The 17,021-nt window shown below is 48.1% G+C and overlaps 1 protein-coding gene across 1 annotated transcript in view; it reads right to left on the bottom strand.

Annotated features, from left to right (window-relative positions):
• Positions 1 to 15,690, bottom strand: part of XKR6 (XK related 6) — a gene marked incomplete at both ends in the record, with an annotated part of 234,654 nt that extends 218,964 nt beyond the window's left edge. Inside the window, one exon of the mRNA XM_080710778.1 lies at positions 14,939 to 15,690. Coding sequence (XP_080566904.1) covers positions 14,939 to 15,690 — 752 coding nt within the window. The remainder of the gene's footprint in view (positions 1 to 14,938) is intronic.
• Positions 15,691 to 17,021: the final 1,331 nt, after the last annotated feature.

Genomic DNA, 17,021 nt, shown 5'->3' with positions numbered 1-17,021 from the left:
GCTGGGGCCTTTCTCAAGGAAAGCCCTGTGGCCAGGAGATGGGAGCAGGAGACCTCTAGCCACCTTCCTGGTGACTGCCCTCAGGCAGGAAGACGCTCCTGCAGGCAGCAGAGCTCTGGAGGCCAGCTCCGCTGACAGCCTCTTCCAGGGAGCCCATGCGACGCTACACCCCAGGAGGCCACCACCTGGTCCAAACTGTCACAGGCTGCCAGGGAGGCAGAGGTCCCCTTCTAAAGGGAGCCATTCTCTACGCTCTGAGAACTCGGGAACTTGCTGGGGAAACAGAACACGAGATCTGCAGGGTTAAAGTACAATGACGCCCCTGTATTCAACGTGCTACAGCACACAGCTAGTCCAACTGCGCACACCTCAGTGTCTGGCCAGGGCCTCTCCTTGTTGATCCTGCGGTGAGCTCTAGATTCGCCCTTCACAACCCCGTTACAGTTTCCTTTCTTTCCTTCTTTCTTTCTTTCTTTTTTTTTTTGGTGCGGGGATTGAACCCAGGGGCATTCTACCTCTGAGCCCTTCTCATATTTTACTTTGAAACTGGAGGCCTTGCTGAACTGCTGAGGCTGATCTTGAAGCTGCGAGCCTCCTGTCTCAGCTTCCAAGTACTGGTTCTACAGGCATGCATCACCATACCCAGCCATACTCTTTTAATTTAGTCTATGAAGGCCATTCTTATCTCAATAAAACTTCATCTGAAGAAAGAGTGCTTAAAACACTAGCTACAGAGCTAGAGGAATAGGTCAGAAACTGCTTGCGAACTGCAATACTCCTGTCTCACCCTCCCGAATGCTGGGATTGCAAGCATGCACCACAACACTCGGCAGCTATCACTTTTAAGGCTTATTTATTGTTACCTGTTTTAACAGACCCATGAAAACGAGCAATTTGTTTTTGTATGACCTGCAAGAATGGTTTTATATTTTCTAAAGGAATTATGCAACAGAAGCATTTTGTGGCCTCCGAATCCTAAAACATGTATTGAAAGAGAAAGCTGAGCCGGGCATGGTGGCACACACTTGTAATCCCAGCATTTGGGAGGCTGAGACAGGAGTATCGAGGTTCTCGGCCAGCCTCGGCTACTTAGTGAGGCCCTTTGCAACTCAGTGAGACTCTTTGAAAATAAAGAATAAAGAGAAAGCTTATTAGATAGGGTGGTGTACACCTGTTATCCCAGTACTTGGGAGGCTGAGACAGGAGGATCACAGCCAGCCTCAACAACTTAGTGAGGCCCTCTGTAACTTAGTGAGAATCTGTTTCAAAATAACAAGTAAAATGGGTTGAGGGTGTAGCTAGGAAGTAGACTGTCCCTGGGTTCCATCCGCAGTACAACAAAAATTATAAATAATCCTGCCATTATCTGAGGGTAATTGGTCTAAGCACAGAATTTGTTTCTTGTTGGTCTCTGCCCCCTAAAATTTGAGCTCCCTCTCACACAGGGTCAAGCTGCTGCCATACAGGGACGGCATGAACCAGCTCCTCGATCCAGGCACGGTCAGTGGCCAGCTGAGGACCAAATGGAGTGGTGCGTGACTCAGCTGCCCTACTCCAGTCTCTTTCTCTGGCTGGCTGCAGAGGGTGCTGCGTCCCAAAGTGCCCCCCAGCCACCGCCAGCTGGACCACCCACAGCAGACCAAACACGTCTATTAGTTAAGGCACCAACATATTTGTTATTACAGTTTCTGAAGAAGCAAACTGTAATAATCATTAACATACACATCAATCTGCTGCCTTTCCTGTTCAGCTAACTTCTACTTGATTTTGGAAGTTCTCCCAATCATCCTTCAAAAAAAGAAAAAAGTATGAAAACAGATTGTTTATATTGCAGGACGCCGTCTGTTTATTCTCCATCAGTCTCTTCCTGACAACTGGCTACTGTTGCTCTTTTTTTGTTTACTGTGTGCTCAGATGAATTTTCATTTGAAACCTCACTCTACCCATATTTCAAACGAACCCAAACTTGAAACCTCCCGGTTCTGCAACTGCTTGTTCACTGCCGCCAGCACTGGGACCATAACATTGCAAGGTGACTCCTCACAGAAGCAGACATTTAGAAGTGGCTCAAACAGCTCCTCCACTTCTTTACTTTACGCAAGGACCAGCAAAGCGTGGAGAGTAATAAGCTGCGCTTACCCGTGAACCACCACTGAGCAGCACCCAACCAGAACCCCCAAAGCAACCACACTGCACCCAATGTGACCAGTGCCTGCTTCTGGAAACAGGTTCCCTGGAACGGCAACAGTGCAACTGGGAAGCCGCCTGGCTGGAGGAGGTTTGTGGGTGATTCTTCCCAGCTGCTAACCTTTTGACGATACCAAGGACAGGATTTTTTTTTTTGCAAATGATGAGAAAGACTTAGAAAAAAAGGCAATAACAAAGATACCTTTCAAAAAACTCTTGCCAGAGTACCTTCTCTTTGGACAGTGGGTGATGCTGCGGGTAGCGTGAGGTGCCGAGAGTGACCACCCGCGTGTGACCGGGTCAGATGCCAGCAAAGTTGGCCCTGCAAGTCCTCTACTGGGCTGTCATGGCCCTTGACAGTGCTCTGCCTAGCTGTGCTTTTAAGTCTCTGGCCTGAATCCTGCCTTTTTTCCACAGACCATTATTTACATTATGTAGTTCTGCAGAATGGGAAGTTTTCTGAGGAACGCACATACTGCATTACAGGTTACATGCGCATCAAAAATCGAGGCAGTCGACCTGGGGATGCAGCTCAGCGGCAGAGTGCTTGCTTAGCACGCACAAGGCCCCAGAGTTCAACCCCAAACTGGGAAAAGAAAATAAAGGAGGGGAAAGTGCGACAGCGAGTTACAAATGCCAAGCAAAGAAAAAAAAACACACCCAACCTGGGGGGGAGGGGGGTCCTTCAAAATGAGGTGGTGTGCCCACAAGTGTGCCCTGGCTTCCTCACGGGCCTTGCTGCGAGGAGACTGCAACTTGACACTGGTTTATCACGGGTCCCATCAGTGGAAACCCAAACGAGGTCCACCAGTGCCACAGACATCTGAATCCCTCTTTCCAAACGTACACAGTTGCTTACCTTCCACTTCACTTGAGGGCTTTTGTTAATCTGCAGACTGAATACTGAGCCTGCTTCCATTTCTTATTTCCACTCCAAAGGCCCACAATGCCCGTCAGGTCTGACCACGACCCTTAAGGTACTGATGAGTCTCCAGGAACTTTGAATATGATTTCTTCTTTTTCTTTTTTTGGTGGGTCTGAGGGTGGAACCCAGAGGCATTCTAACTTCGAGCTACAACCCCTGCCCTATTTTTTTTTAATTCTTTATTTGAAACAGGGTCTCACTGAATTGCAAAGGGCCTCACTAAGTAGCTGAGGCTGTCAGCAAACTGCGGTCCTCCAGTCTCAGCCTCCCGAATGCTGGGATTGCAAGTGTGCACCACTGCACCCAGCTCGGATACGATTTCTTTATTGGAAGGTATACTCTTTACTTCTGGAGTGAGCATTAAGAAAAACTGTATATAAGACAAAATGGCAACATCTAAAATGCGTAGAGCTACTTCCAACTATTTACATGACTACTAAGAATAATTGTCTTCTTATCACCAAACAAAAATGCCACGTTTGGAGTTCTGCTCATTCGGATCCAGAGCCGCGACACGGGGGAGCATCCACCCCACTGCCTGTGGGCGTCCCCGCCCCTGGCGCCCTCCTCTGCCGGCCACCGCCTGGCCCCGGCCTTCTGGCTATGGGTTCCTGGGGTTTCCCACCACTGCCGCAGAGTGTGCCTAGGCGGAGCGCAGAGGGCATTATCCTCGTGTGTATAGACTTCAGGTGTGCTTGCAGTCAAGCCCTGCATGGTTCCTCCTCAGCCTCCTTCAGCTACTCCGACTCTGACTCTATCAAGCAAAGTATAGGCAGATCATTGTTCTCCACCCCCTTCGTTCCCATCTCTAATGGCACTCAATCCCTAGTAGGTCATGTCTCTCCTTTCATTCACCAGTTTCTTGTTCAGGAACCCTATCCTTGGCACTGAGTCCAACAAATAGAACATTTCTGAAAATCTGAGACGCAAAGTCCACTCTGGGTTGGGTATCAGTTTCCCCAGTACAATAATATGCCTTGAAGCTGGCGCCGCTGGGCACCAAGGCAATCACGCGGGCTCACAGCCGTGACTTGAGGTACTTCACACTTCCTAAGCAGCTTCCGAATCCAAGGAATATTCGGTTACACAGCCTGAACACCAGACATCCTCACAGGATTCTAAGTTTTAGGCAAAGTATATGGCAACAGCAGTTATATGACGAATAAATACTTTTTGCCAATCCATTCCAGCTTAAAGACACAATTAGAGAACGTTTTAACACTGCTGTTCTAATAAAATCATCTGCAGTGCCTCTTATACATTCCATCCCTCTAAACCTAACCTGCATAGAGTTAAATTTACACACACAAAAAGAATCTCACGTGATTCTAATAAGTTCTCCTCTTGGGAACTACTGTAAATACTGGTGGAAATCAGAATGCCGTGGTTCTGGTCCCTGCCCACACTCTGCTCGGGGAGCTTCCAATGTGCTCCACCTACTCCTAGTGGTGCTCCTCAGCCACTGCACTAGCCCACGGACGTCCTAGTGGTGCTCCTCATGGTGCTCCTCAGCCGCTGCCCTAGCCACACGGACGTCCTAGTGGTGCTCCTCATGGTGCTCCTCAGCCGCTGCCCTAGCCACACGGACGTCCTAGTGGTGCTCCTCATGGTGCTCAGCACGAGCCACACGGACGTCCTCCCTGCCTAACCAGGTGCACCACGTTACCCTGAAACTCACATGAAGCCTAAGCCCAACACTGCTCATTGGCAACCACCTGGGGCCACCCGCGATGGGGCCACCCGCGATTCAGACTCACATCCTCAGGACAGACTGCTTTAACCTTCAGGTCCTAGGTCCTACATCAAGTGGCCAGCAGACCTTCAAGAAGGCTGGAATTACTAGGAAGTCTGTTCAAAACACAGATCCCCTCCCCATCAACAATTTAATTATTAACTCCGGCAAGGATTCTCAGAGGGGGCAAAAACTATATGGTAAAATGTTTTTAGGAAACAAGAAACTGACACCATGCAAAGCCGACCTCCCAAGTTGCAGTGCCCCCTCCCACAGGCGATCCACTCCAAGTCCACTGGTGGCTGGCTGCCTGAAGCCTCAGACAGTGCCACCCTTATATAGACCACGTTTTCTTACATATACATATCCATAGTAAAGTTTAACTTATAAATTAGGTACAAAACTGGACACTGAAGTGCACACCTTTAATCCCACTACTTGGGACATTGAGACAAAAGGGTCAAGGGTTCGATGCTAGCCTCAATAACTAGTGAGGTCCCTCAGCAACGTAGTGACATTCTATTTCAAAATAAAAATAAAAAAGGGCTGGGGGTGTACTCAGAAGTACAATGCCCCTGGTTCAATTCACAGTTCTAAATTAATAATAATAATAATAATAGTGTGCACTAAGAGATTAGCAATGTGATAAGAGATTTAACAATTTGATAAAAAAACAATTATAATATATTGTAATAAAAGTTATTTAAAATTTGTTATTTCTAAAACATGTCACTTCCTATTAATATTTTCCAGCTACAGTGGGTGACAAAACTTAAAACTAAGGAAAGTAAGCCCCAGATAAAGGGGCCTCCTCACTGACTGCAAAGGAGGAAACATACCTCTTATGTGGTAAAATCTGACACAGCCCTTAACCCAGGAGATAAATCTTAGTGTCAAACAACGAGACAGGCCAGGAATAGACTCGGGACTGACAGATGCAGAATGGAGCAGAAAGCAGTACTGACAGAATAGGGAGCCGAAGAGAATCAGGCCCTAGACGCAACTTCAAGTGAGCCAGAAACTGGGCAAATGGAACCAGGAAGAAGCAACGAGGTGACAGAGAAAGCTCAGCCTGCGCTCTCCAGAACAGTTAATACCGTGAGAAACAAACAAAGCGGGCAACTGTTCTAACGCCACACAGACCCAAAGTGTGGATTCTGATTAATTCAGTTTGGCAGGAGGGAGGAGACTATTAACGATGTTGTTGGGGACAACAGGGAAATCTGATATGAAGAAGCAGTAAGATGACCTTACAGAATTACAAATAATCCTGAGACTGTGCACGCGGCCAGGACTTACTCGTAAACACTGCCTGCTAGAGGTACAGCATTCAGAGGCGCACCGTCCCCATGCGTGTGACACACAGCAAAGCAACTTCCTCCACAATTACAGGCACCAGTGTTCGCTCGGCTACTCTGCAGGCTCAGAGGCTTCCATAAGAGAATCAGCAGAAACACACATTCTGCATTCCCTGGCCCAGCTACCCAGGGCTCGGATTCCTTAAGTCTAAGGGACAGCTGCAAATCTGAACATCAAGGAGCCCGCTGACTGCTCTAACAGAAGATCCTGGGCCCCACCTGGAAGACCATGGCTACAAAGAAAGCCGGTGGGCTAGCTGCGCCAGGCAGCTGCGGGGCGTCCTCATCTCTGCTACCTTTCCTTATTGTCTAGAACACTGAAAGCAGCAGTGAGGTGGGGGGCAGAGAGGTGACTGAGCTTCCAGTTCACAGACCCAGGACTCTTTGACAGCAGGTGGGAAGGGAGAACAATAATTACCAACTCCATCTCCCTTCCCAGAGTGCTGTGAAGAAAGCTACTGTTCAAATTTCTTCCTAAAAATAAGTAACAGCGGGCATGGTGGTGCACACTTGTGATCCCAGTACTTGGGAGGCTGAGATAGAAGGATTGCGCAAGTTCGAAGCCAGCCTCAGCTACTTAGTGAGGCTCTCAGCAACCTAGTGAGACCTGTTTCCAAATAAAATATAAAATGGGTCTGGGAGTGTAGCCCAGAAATAAAAAACCTCTGGGCTCCACCCCCACATACACACAAAAAAAAGTAACAACCAGCCCGTGCTGTGTAAATCCATGACTAAGTTAACACAGAAACTGCTTCCTTACATTAAGAAACAAAATGACAATACTGCAATCAAGTATTACTTTAAAAATCACTTTTATGTCTCAAGATAAAAAGATAAACATACAGATGTCACTGCTATGGTTTGGATCTTAAATGTCTTCAAGGGTCTGTTCTGTCCCCCACTCCTTCCCCCTCTCCCCTTCTCCCTCTTTGCTTTGCAGCCAGAGGAGTGCACAGCTTCCTCCCGTTAGGATGTTCCCCTTCACCGCGGGCCCAAGGAGCCTCCCATGGACTGACAACATGAGGCAAAATAAACATTTCCCAGGGGTGCCCTACACCCGCAATCCCAGGACCTGGGAGGCCGACACAGGACGACCGCAGGATTGCAGTCAGCCTCAGCAACTTAGCAAGACCCTGTTTCCAAATAAGAAAAATTTTAAAAAGGACCGGGGATGTAGCTCAGAGGTACTCTGCCCCTAGGTTCAGTAACTAGAACCATAAAAACAAAACAAAATAAAACAAAAGGAGCAGGTTGTGGTGGCACACACCTATTATCCCAGTACTCAGGAGGCTGAGACAGGAGGGTCACAGGTTTGAGGACAGCCTTGGCAAGTAATGAGACTTGAGTCTCATCAACCTAGAGAAACTCTGTTTCAAAAGACAAAAATTAAAAAATTGGGCCGGGTGTGTGGCTTGGAGGTACAATAACCCTGGGTTCAATCTTTAGTACCACCAAAAAAAAAAAAAAAATTTAAGAAAAAATAAATAAAAGGACTGGAGTACATGTAGCTCAGAAGTATTCTGTCCCTGGGTTCAACCCCCAGAACCTCAAGAGGTAAGTAAACAAATAAACAAGTATTTCTTCCATTTAAGTTGTCTATATCAGATATTCTGTCAGAACAGGTAGAGTTGACGAACACAGTAATTATAACAATATTCACTGGATCCTCCAAGGAAATCCTAGCTTTCCCCAGAATTCAACTCAAGCCAAAAAAGAACCTTTACCTTCATCTAAGGGAAAGAAAATTCATAACCAAGCCTGTGACACACCCCTATCACCCCAGTACTCAGAAGGCTGAGACAGGAGGGTTATAGGTTTGAAGACAGCATCAGATCTTAGAGGGTCTCAGAGCAACCTAGTGAGAACCTGTTTCAAAACAAAAATATTTCTTTTTAAAAGGGCTGGGATTGTAGCTTAGAGATAGAATGCTCTAGTACCTACACACACACACACACACACACACACACACACACACACACACACTCTTAAAAAAATGGCTCAAAAAATCATACACATTTTTTTTAAAGGAAAAGCTCAAGAAATCATACATACTTTTTTTTCAAATCCAGAGTCTGAAATTCTTTTTGTTGGGGGGAGATGGCAGGGGGTGGAGGAGATATTGGGATTGAACCTAGGGGCATTCTACTTCTAAGCTATACCCTCAACCCCTATTTTATTTTACTTCTATGTTGAAAACAGAGTCTCACTAAATTGTGGAGGGCCTCAGTAAATGACTGAAGCTGGTGGTGAACTTACTTTCTTCCAGACTCAGCCTCCCAAGTACTGGGATTAGAAGCATGCACCACGGGCCTGGCTCTGAAGTTCCTTTTTAAAACTTGTTTTTACAGCTCCAATACCGACAGCACAACATGCTTCTCAAGCTGGGGGGCCCTGCGGGATGGGGACGTAGATCTCACTGGCAGGCAGAGGCTTGTCTAGCATGCATGAGGCCCTTGGTTTGATCCTCAACACTGCAAAATAAAAAAATAAATTAAGATACAAAAAAATAAAAGGAACACTAAAGATCAGCCACCTTAACTCATTTGACACATATGAGGAAACTGAGGGCAATAACTGTGACTTAGGAGAGTGATAAACCTGAGCCCACCCTCAGCCCGAGGACAGCCCGCACTGGTAAGCACTGGGCCACATACCCATTCCTAAACTGAATTTCTTAATACCAACGTATGTTCCCTGTATACCATACTATGTCTGTGTTTTCTATTTATTTTTTAGTTATCTCCACCAACAGTAATAAATAGCAGATTATCTTTAGGTTGTGAGTCAAAAGTCAGTGAATTTTTTAAAAACAAATCTATTTTCCTTGATTTAAAAAAAAAATTCAACTCTTATTCAGAGACGAATAGGAAAACAAGAAATCTTAGTAGAAGGAACTAGATAAACAGAACACAGTTTGCTCAGAGCATGTAGAGCCAGCCACTCGTGGGAAAACAGAAACGCCTGTGAGAGACTTTCTTCTTGCACCCAGAATCTTCCCAACACCCCAAGTTTAGCCACTGTGCAAGTCTGGCTGACTGAACTTCCGAATGAAGTCTGCAAAATCAAAGAAAGCAAATAATGTTGAAGGTAGAAATGAACCACTTTTGATTTCTGACAGGTGCTACTGGATTCCAATAAGCTGGGCTCTGTAATACCGATGCCCACGCTATGTGTCTGGGTCATTCTGAAAGTACCATGCAGCATCAGCAGTTACAATTTTACTCAAAGGCATGATTTTTCATCATGTTCCCTTGAAAATTCGCCATAAATGTTAAGGTTTTACTGCTAGTGTTCACTCAAAAACGAGAAATAATCTTCATGCTCATTCTCCTAGAAGCATCTCTATCTAAATTTAACTCTTTATCCTCACAACTAACCGTGTATTTCTAGAGTTTTCAAACAAGGGTAAGAAGAGGGAGCTAAACCAGACGAAGCAACTTTATATAGTTAAATCTGCCCCTTCTTGCCAGGCATGATGAGCACATCTGTAATCCCAGGACTTGGGAAGCTGAGATAGGAAGATCTCAGGTTCGAAGCCAGTCTCAGCAACTTAAGTGAAGCTTTCAGCAACTTGGTGAAACCCTGTTTCCAAATTAAAAAAAAAAAAAAAAATAGAGCTAGAGGAGTTCAATTTCCAGCACCACATACAAAATAAATCTGCCTTTTTTTGCTTGATGGTGTCAAAAGGTCTTGCAAAAGATGATAAAAAGTATCTTAGATTTTCTTCTAGTGTTTTTATTGTTTACCACAGTATATTCCATCTTTAATTCTTGTCAAGTTTTAATATGTAAAGGTCTATTATTTTTTCAACTGGAGAGTCAAATGCCCCAATATCTGTTTGTTTGTTTGTTTGTTTGTTTGTCTGTGTGCGGGGGACTGAGCCCAGGGCCTCATGCTAGGCAAGCACTCTCCCATACTGTTTGTTAAATAATTCTTTTTTTTATGCACTGATTAGAAATGCCTTCTCTGCTAAATACTAAAATCTCATAAATGTATCAATTTACTTCTAGATTCTTTATTCTGTCACTACCAATTTGTTTAATTCCTCTGCCAGCAGCAAACTGGTTTAATTGTTGACACAGCAAATTCACTTTCCAATAAGGTATGACATTTTTCTTCAACTTTTTTTGACTACTCAAACCATTTACTGTTCTCAGACCAATTGTATTCAAGTTTCCTCAAAAAACTCACCAAGTATCTTTTTTAACCTGAATTCCATAACGTTTATGGATAAAATTCATAAACCTGCTTTTACAGTATTGAGATTTCCACCCAATAAGCAGCTATAGCTCCCTACATCCACACACGTGCAATTTTTTTAATGTGACTGTGAATATGAGTCCCATAAAGATAAGTGTCCTTATTTGTAGGGTTACATTTCCATTGTGAAGTCATAAAATCTTGGCACAGTGACATTACAGATCACTTATTCTAAACCCACTTGTAATCCCAGTTATGCTTTCTTCAAACCTACTTAAATCATTTCAAAATTAAACAATTATTCAACCTTTTCCATGCAATATAATTATAAAGGTATAACTATCACACAAAAGGCAACGCGGTAGACTACCTTTACTGCAGACTGCTTTTAACTGGGGGAGCCTCTAAGAATGAGATTCAAACTTGGGCTCAAAGAAAGAGAAAACACTGAGAAGCCGAGAGCACTCCTCGGAGCCAGCCCCGAGGGCTTTGAGACACTTGTACTTCCAAGGTAGAGTGGGTCTGTCACAGTGCTGTTCAAGGACCTAAGCTCACAGTGCCAAGTCACTCCTTTCCCAGATGCTTCATCCTACCCCTAGATGCAATGAGCCTGAATCCAGTTCCTGCCTCTCAAGCCTGCTGCTGGCTGATCATCACCTGTGGCGCTTCAGTCGTCTCCTGAAGGCCCAGAAGCATGCAGGCACTTCTCTCTTTAAGAGCTACAGCAGGTTCTGCCCTCAGCTAGAATTAAGAACCACTACTTGAAAATACTCAACTTAAACAAAGACTCATAATACACTAAGACCCCCTCCCCGCCATCCCCCAACATATGAGGGTGGAGCAGAGGCAGGACTGAAAAAAAAAAAGCCAGGCATAGTGGCCCACACCTGTAATCCCAGTGCTCAGGAGGGTGAGACAAGAGGATCACAGGTTCAAAGCCAGCCTCAGCAACTTAGACCTTGTTTCCAAATAATAAAATAAAAAGGATTGGGGGTGTAGTCTGGAGATAGAATTCCCCGCATTCGATGCCCAGTGCCACAAAAACAAATAAAAAGAATCATCTTGAACAGCCAAGCCACATCCCACTGAGCATGTAGCGCTGGGTACCTATTATAGCAAGGTCTCAACACATAAACACCTACAGGGAAGCTTCAGAATGGTCAGCTTGATGATGACACGTGAGATGTGAAACTTTTTTTTTCTCCCTTGAAAGCCACCCTCTACCCCACTCCATCTCCCAGAATGAAGGACAGTGGACTTTCACTTTAAAAATGACCAATACAATTCTAGAGATGGTCTCTAGAACATCTCTAGAAAATACATCTTTATTCTATTTGATAAAGCAGAAGAAGGCAAACACACATTAAAAACAAAAAGATTCTAAAGGAGATTAATGATTTGGGTTCAATTCTGATGAAACTGTTGCTTCCTGAGGGAGGGGGCCGGCCAGCACACAAGCTTCCTCTGAAGGAGAAGAGAAGACAACGCACTACGAGAAACTACAGACCACTCAAGACGCAAACTCAAGCGCGTTCAGAGCCGCACACCCTCCAAGAAGTCACCTCGCTTTCTAACAATAGTGGCACACTCAAAGAAAACAGGTCGCTACGAGCGACTCACCTGCCCCCTTTCCCCGAGAAAGCATGTGAAAAGTAGAGCGCACAGAGCGAAACACAAGTTGCGTGTTTGGGAAGCAGTGCCACTGGAGCACCCCACAGGGCTCAGCTACTCCTCCACGCTCCAATCCCGCCCCAAAAATACACGCTTACATCCTGTAAAATCATTTGCTGAAAGATGTCACGCACATGTCATCTCCACAGGAAAGACAACAGTGTCAGGAGAAACTAAGTGCTCTTAAACAGGCACTGTGCTCTGTCCCAGCAAGGCTCAAGTAAGTCTACATTTTAAAAGAATAAAAAGGAAAGAAAAAGCATGTGAAGAGACAGGTATTCATGGTTTAATGGAATCGATTTTTGACAATGTACACCTTCACTGACATATTTTCTTAGTTATGTGGCCCAAATCAAATGACTGACTTCCAGGTCTTAACCTTTATGCCATGTGACCACATGAAATAGCACAATTTAACTCGCAAATATGATTAAGGAAACAACTCTAACCCCAAAAGATTGGCTGTAAAAACTGAGATGATGTGCGCTCATGCACAATAACAAGCACCTGTTTGCCAAGAGACGCAAACAAGAACAGAAACCTTTCTCCAGAGCTCCTACATATGAATGACTTCAGTGCAAGCAACATGTCTGGCAGGTACTGGGGAGCAGACCCTGCTCCTAGGGCACTTCACCAAGGCCAGCCACTCGAAAAATTAAAAGCACAATCTTTCCTTGGCCAATACTACTGAAATACAGCTAGCCACATTGGACAAAAACAGCATGAATGAATTAGCATGTCCTTTACCACCTAACTTTATTAGATATTTAGAGATTAGAATATATCTTAGGGGGAAAACTTTTTAAAAAAAACCTAGATGTACTCGAATCACAGGCAGACCTTGAAAGTTAGACCAAGATCAGAAAAAAATAAATCACTCCATTTTAACAACTTCAGGCAGACCTTGAAAGTTAGACCAAGATCAGAAAAAAATAAATCACTCCATTTTAACAACTTCAAAAGATAAATATATGCCTAAATGTTCTTTTCCGTTTATCCCAAAATGTGGACTTCTACTTTCCCCAAATAAAATTAAGGTTCCCATAAACTGGGGAAGGGTATGCTGCCTAAAAAGGCTTTGAAACTGAACTCCAACCCTCCAATCTCATGTGCCAAAAGCTTACTACTAATAAATATAATGGGTTATATTAGAAATATAATTTTAACCTGACACCAATCATTCTTACTGTCCACGCTCAGAAGTCCAAGCCAGGGAGGTAAGTAACTCCGGCCTGTTCAGCAGAAGCCTAGCTACTAGACACATTTTGTGAGATTCCACTCTCTGCTTCATACTTTTTGTCATCTCCCCCCTTCACTGAGTTCTACGTCTCCAAGACACTGGGGGCGGGGACCTCTCCCCAATACCAAGCACACTATCTTTGATTCAGTACAGAATGGGAGGGGTTAGACTTCAAGTTCAAAGCATATTTCAAATTTTTATTTGACCTCAAGCAATACTCTTAACAGCTAAAAGTTAATCAGCCTCTCTTCTATTTTATTCTACCTATTCTTACAAACTTTGCAGGAAACAAATTATCTGAAGACAAATGCAGCTAGAGAAATGGTTTTTTGGTTCAACCCAGGAATGCCAGTAAACCCTGAAAAGACCCAACACATAAAGAACAACTTTCACTTCCCTTATTCGTAATCTGCATGTCAATTCCGTAGGACAAAGTTCTTGCATTCACTCTCAAGATCTGACTTAATTAAATCCCCTGCTCTCTGAAACGTTTTTTATTTAAGATGCAGACTGGAGATCAGGACAGACCATCCAAAAGACAACAAACTTTCCTATAGCTAAGCAGAGGGTACCTTGGGGAGCTGACAGGAGACAGTGGGGCTCTCAGGAGCCAGGGCAGTCTAGGCCCACCGCCTTCTCCGGGAAGCACGGATACCAAGGGCTCTCCTTTCGGTAATTTGTCTTCCCTAAGATTTTTTCTCTTGCAAATAAACACTCTCCCCTACAACTCAGCAAAAGCCGATTTTGAGTCGGAGGGCGCAGACTCAGGTTTGATGGGACCACGACCACGGTGTAGCCAGTGAGGCAGCCACTTAAAGGCTCCTGGCGGAGACAGCATCTCCAAGTGGCTTGAAGATTCACCCGGCCCACGGGGAATTCACAGAAGGGGAAAGGGCCGCAAAGCCGAGCCTGGGTCTTGCCTTAACAGCAATCACTTGCACGCCGGCCTGGCTACCGGCAGAAGGTGTCCAGGCGGCCAGCTGCTCTTCTAGAGGTGAGCATTAACACCAAACGCTTGCTACCCGCACACACCAATTTTTTACCTGTCACTAAGAAAAGGGCACGTCTAATCCAGCAAAAAAAAAAAAAAAAAAAAAGTCATCTTTCCTTCAAGAGAGCAGCGCTTTGAAGTCGTTCGCAGGGGCTGAGATTGCGGGAAGGGGGGGGGGGGGTGTGAAATGAAGGCTAAAAGGAGAGGCAGCGAGGGTTTTTCCACTGGCCCCTACACTGGCCACAGCAGGGAGAAAACGGGGGAAGACGGGGAAATGTCTCCCCGGGGGCGGAAGGGGCAAAACCTAGTGCAGACCGGCCAGAGAGAGGAAGGTCCCCCCACAGGACGCGAGTCGGGGTGCAGTGAGCGCCAGCGGCTGGTTATGGGAGATCGGGGAAAGGGGCAACCGGGAGAGCCAGGTCTGCAGAAGAGGAGGGGAGGGCGGGCTGAGGCAGGGTCTCCGCCAAGAGCGGTCCAGGAAGGAGACCGCAGACAGCAGGACCCGGGCCTCCCCGGGCCAAAAGGCGTGGCCAGGCGTCCGGAGGGAACGACGGCCCCGAGCCGCCCGCCCGCCGGGGGCGTGCGCGCCAGCCCTCCCCCCGCCCGGCCCCCGCCCCCACCCCGCAGAGCTTACCTCCACACCTGCCCCATCTGCAGCAGGTGGATGACCGACTGCCAGATCCACACGGAGAGGCGGCACAGGCGCTGCGCCCCCGGCGTGGCCGAGCCCCCCGCGCCCGGGCCGCCGCGGGCCGCGCCGTGGCCGTAGCCGGCCCCCATCATGGGGGGGCCCCGGCTGCTGAGCCCCTCCACGGCGCCCAGCCCGCCGCCCGTGTAGTCCTGCACGAACCAGCGGAAGCTCAGGCTCTGCACCAGCAGCGACGGCACCAGCACGAAGAAGAGGGTCAGCCCGAAGTAGCCGTAGTCCCCCTTGCTGTAGTAGTCGAGGGCCAGCCACAGGTCGGTGCCCACGTCCCCGAAGAACACCAGCAGCGCCAGCACGATCCACAGGCAGTCGAGCCACGGCCGCTCCACCTGCGGCGGCTGCGGCCGGCCGGCCGGGGGCGTCGGGGGCTGGCGGGCGCCGGGCGGCTGCAGCGGCTGGTCCCCCCCGTCGGCGGCGGCGGCGGCGGCGCTGCGGCGCGGCGCCCTGCCCAGCAGCGAGCGCAGGCAGGCGGAGCGGCAGCCCCAGTAGCACGAGGAGGTGTTGCAGCAGTGGCAGATGTGCAGCGAGCTGCTCTCGCCGGGCTCGTCGCCGCCGCCGCCGCCGCAGCCGCCGCCCCCGGGCTCCCCGTCCTCCTCGCCGCCGCTGCCCACCGCCTCGTCCAGGTTGTGCAGCTGGGCGAAGCCCACCCCCACGCCACCGCCATCGGATTTCGCCGCCATCTTGACTCTCTTCCCAGCTCCGGAGGCGGGGGGGAGGGCCGGGCGGGGGGAGCGGGCGGGGGCCGGGGAGGGGGCCGGCGGAGAGGAGGGGGCGGGGGCAGCGGGCGCGCGCGGCGCGGGGAGCGGGCCAGGGAAGCCCTCCGCTTCCGGGCGCCTGGCGTCACTTCCGGGCGAGCCCCCCAATCGCACGGCGCCCGAGCTCCCCGGCCCGGCCCTCCCGGCCAAGATGGCCGCCCCTCGGCGCCTCAGCCGCGGGCCGGGGGGCCGGGGGGTTCTCCCCGCCAGGGCTCCCCGGCCCCTCTTCCGTTGACCCCGAAACCCATCAGGTTGACCCCTCGGCGTTGCAGAAAGCCGCCGGGCCGAGTGAGGCGGTCCGCGGCGCTCCCTGGAGGGGGCAGTGCCAGACGTGGTGGGGTCCCCTTCCTCGGCGTCGCAGCTCCCAGCCTTCCTCCTGGAGAAACGCCCCCCGACACCCCGGCGGCTGCGGGCGGAGGGGCGGGGCCTCCGGGGGAAGGGGCGGGCCCCGCCGAGCAGGTGATCGCGAGTCACTTCCGGGAGCTAGGATGACCTCATTGTGTAGTTAGACTCCCCCCGTCAAGATGGCTGGGTCTCACCTCTTTGGCTGGTTTTCCTTGTACCTTTCACTCTGATTCCTTCCTTCTTTCGAGGGGCTCGGAAAAGGGTGTCAGTCAGCTTAGAGTCCCACAGACAACTCACTGCTTCTCACCTCTGTTTAGAAACCTCTCCTCCTCCCTTCTCTCTGTGGACCCCCTGATTTTCTTGTCCCTGGCTACTTTACTATCTTCTGGGGCAAAGTTTCCACCATCCCCGTAAGAAAACTCCAGGCAAAATCCAGCTAGCCTCCAACCCGCTGGCGTCTTGTCTATGGGGGTGAGGAAAGAATGGGCGTATTTTGACCTTGAGTGTGTTTTCTCCACTATCAAACTATACTGCTACCAACTTTTTGCGTTTAGACTGTGTGATTTTAAATTTTCATGATCTTAATTTGAAAAAGTCAGAACCAGCCAGAGCTTGATCTGTATATTCAGTTATTTGTTGAGGCCACTTAAATGTGCGAAGGTTGTCTCTTGGAATTGGTGCTAAGGCTCTGTCAGTAAACATGGCTTTAAAGGAGTGAAAATGTTATTCATGTGCTATATCATTAAAATAGGTGCAGGGTACACTCCTTGAACTTAGCTAACAAATTACTTAGGTGAAGCGGCACTGAATGGATTTGAATTACAATGATGTTCCAGGAACGTGTCTTAAGCCAGGTAGAGCAAGCTTCGCAGAGTTGCTGCTGAGCAGGTAACTTGAGCATTTGGAAGCTA

The sequence above is a fragment of the Muscardinus avellanarius genome, assembly GCF_963383645.1.
Source record: "Muscardinus avellanarius genome assembly, chromosome: 14".
Classification (NCBI taxonomy): domain Eukaryota; kingdom Metazoa; phylum Chordata; class Mammalia; order Rodentia; family Gliridae; genus Muscardinus; species Muscardinus avellanarius.
This window is presented reverse-complemented; position numbering and strand designations above follow the sequence as displayed.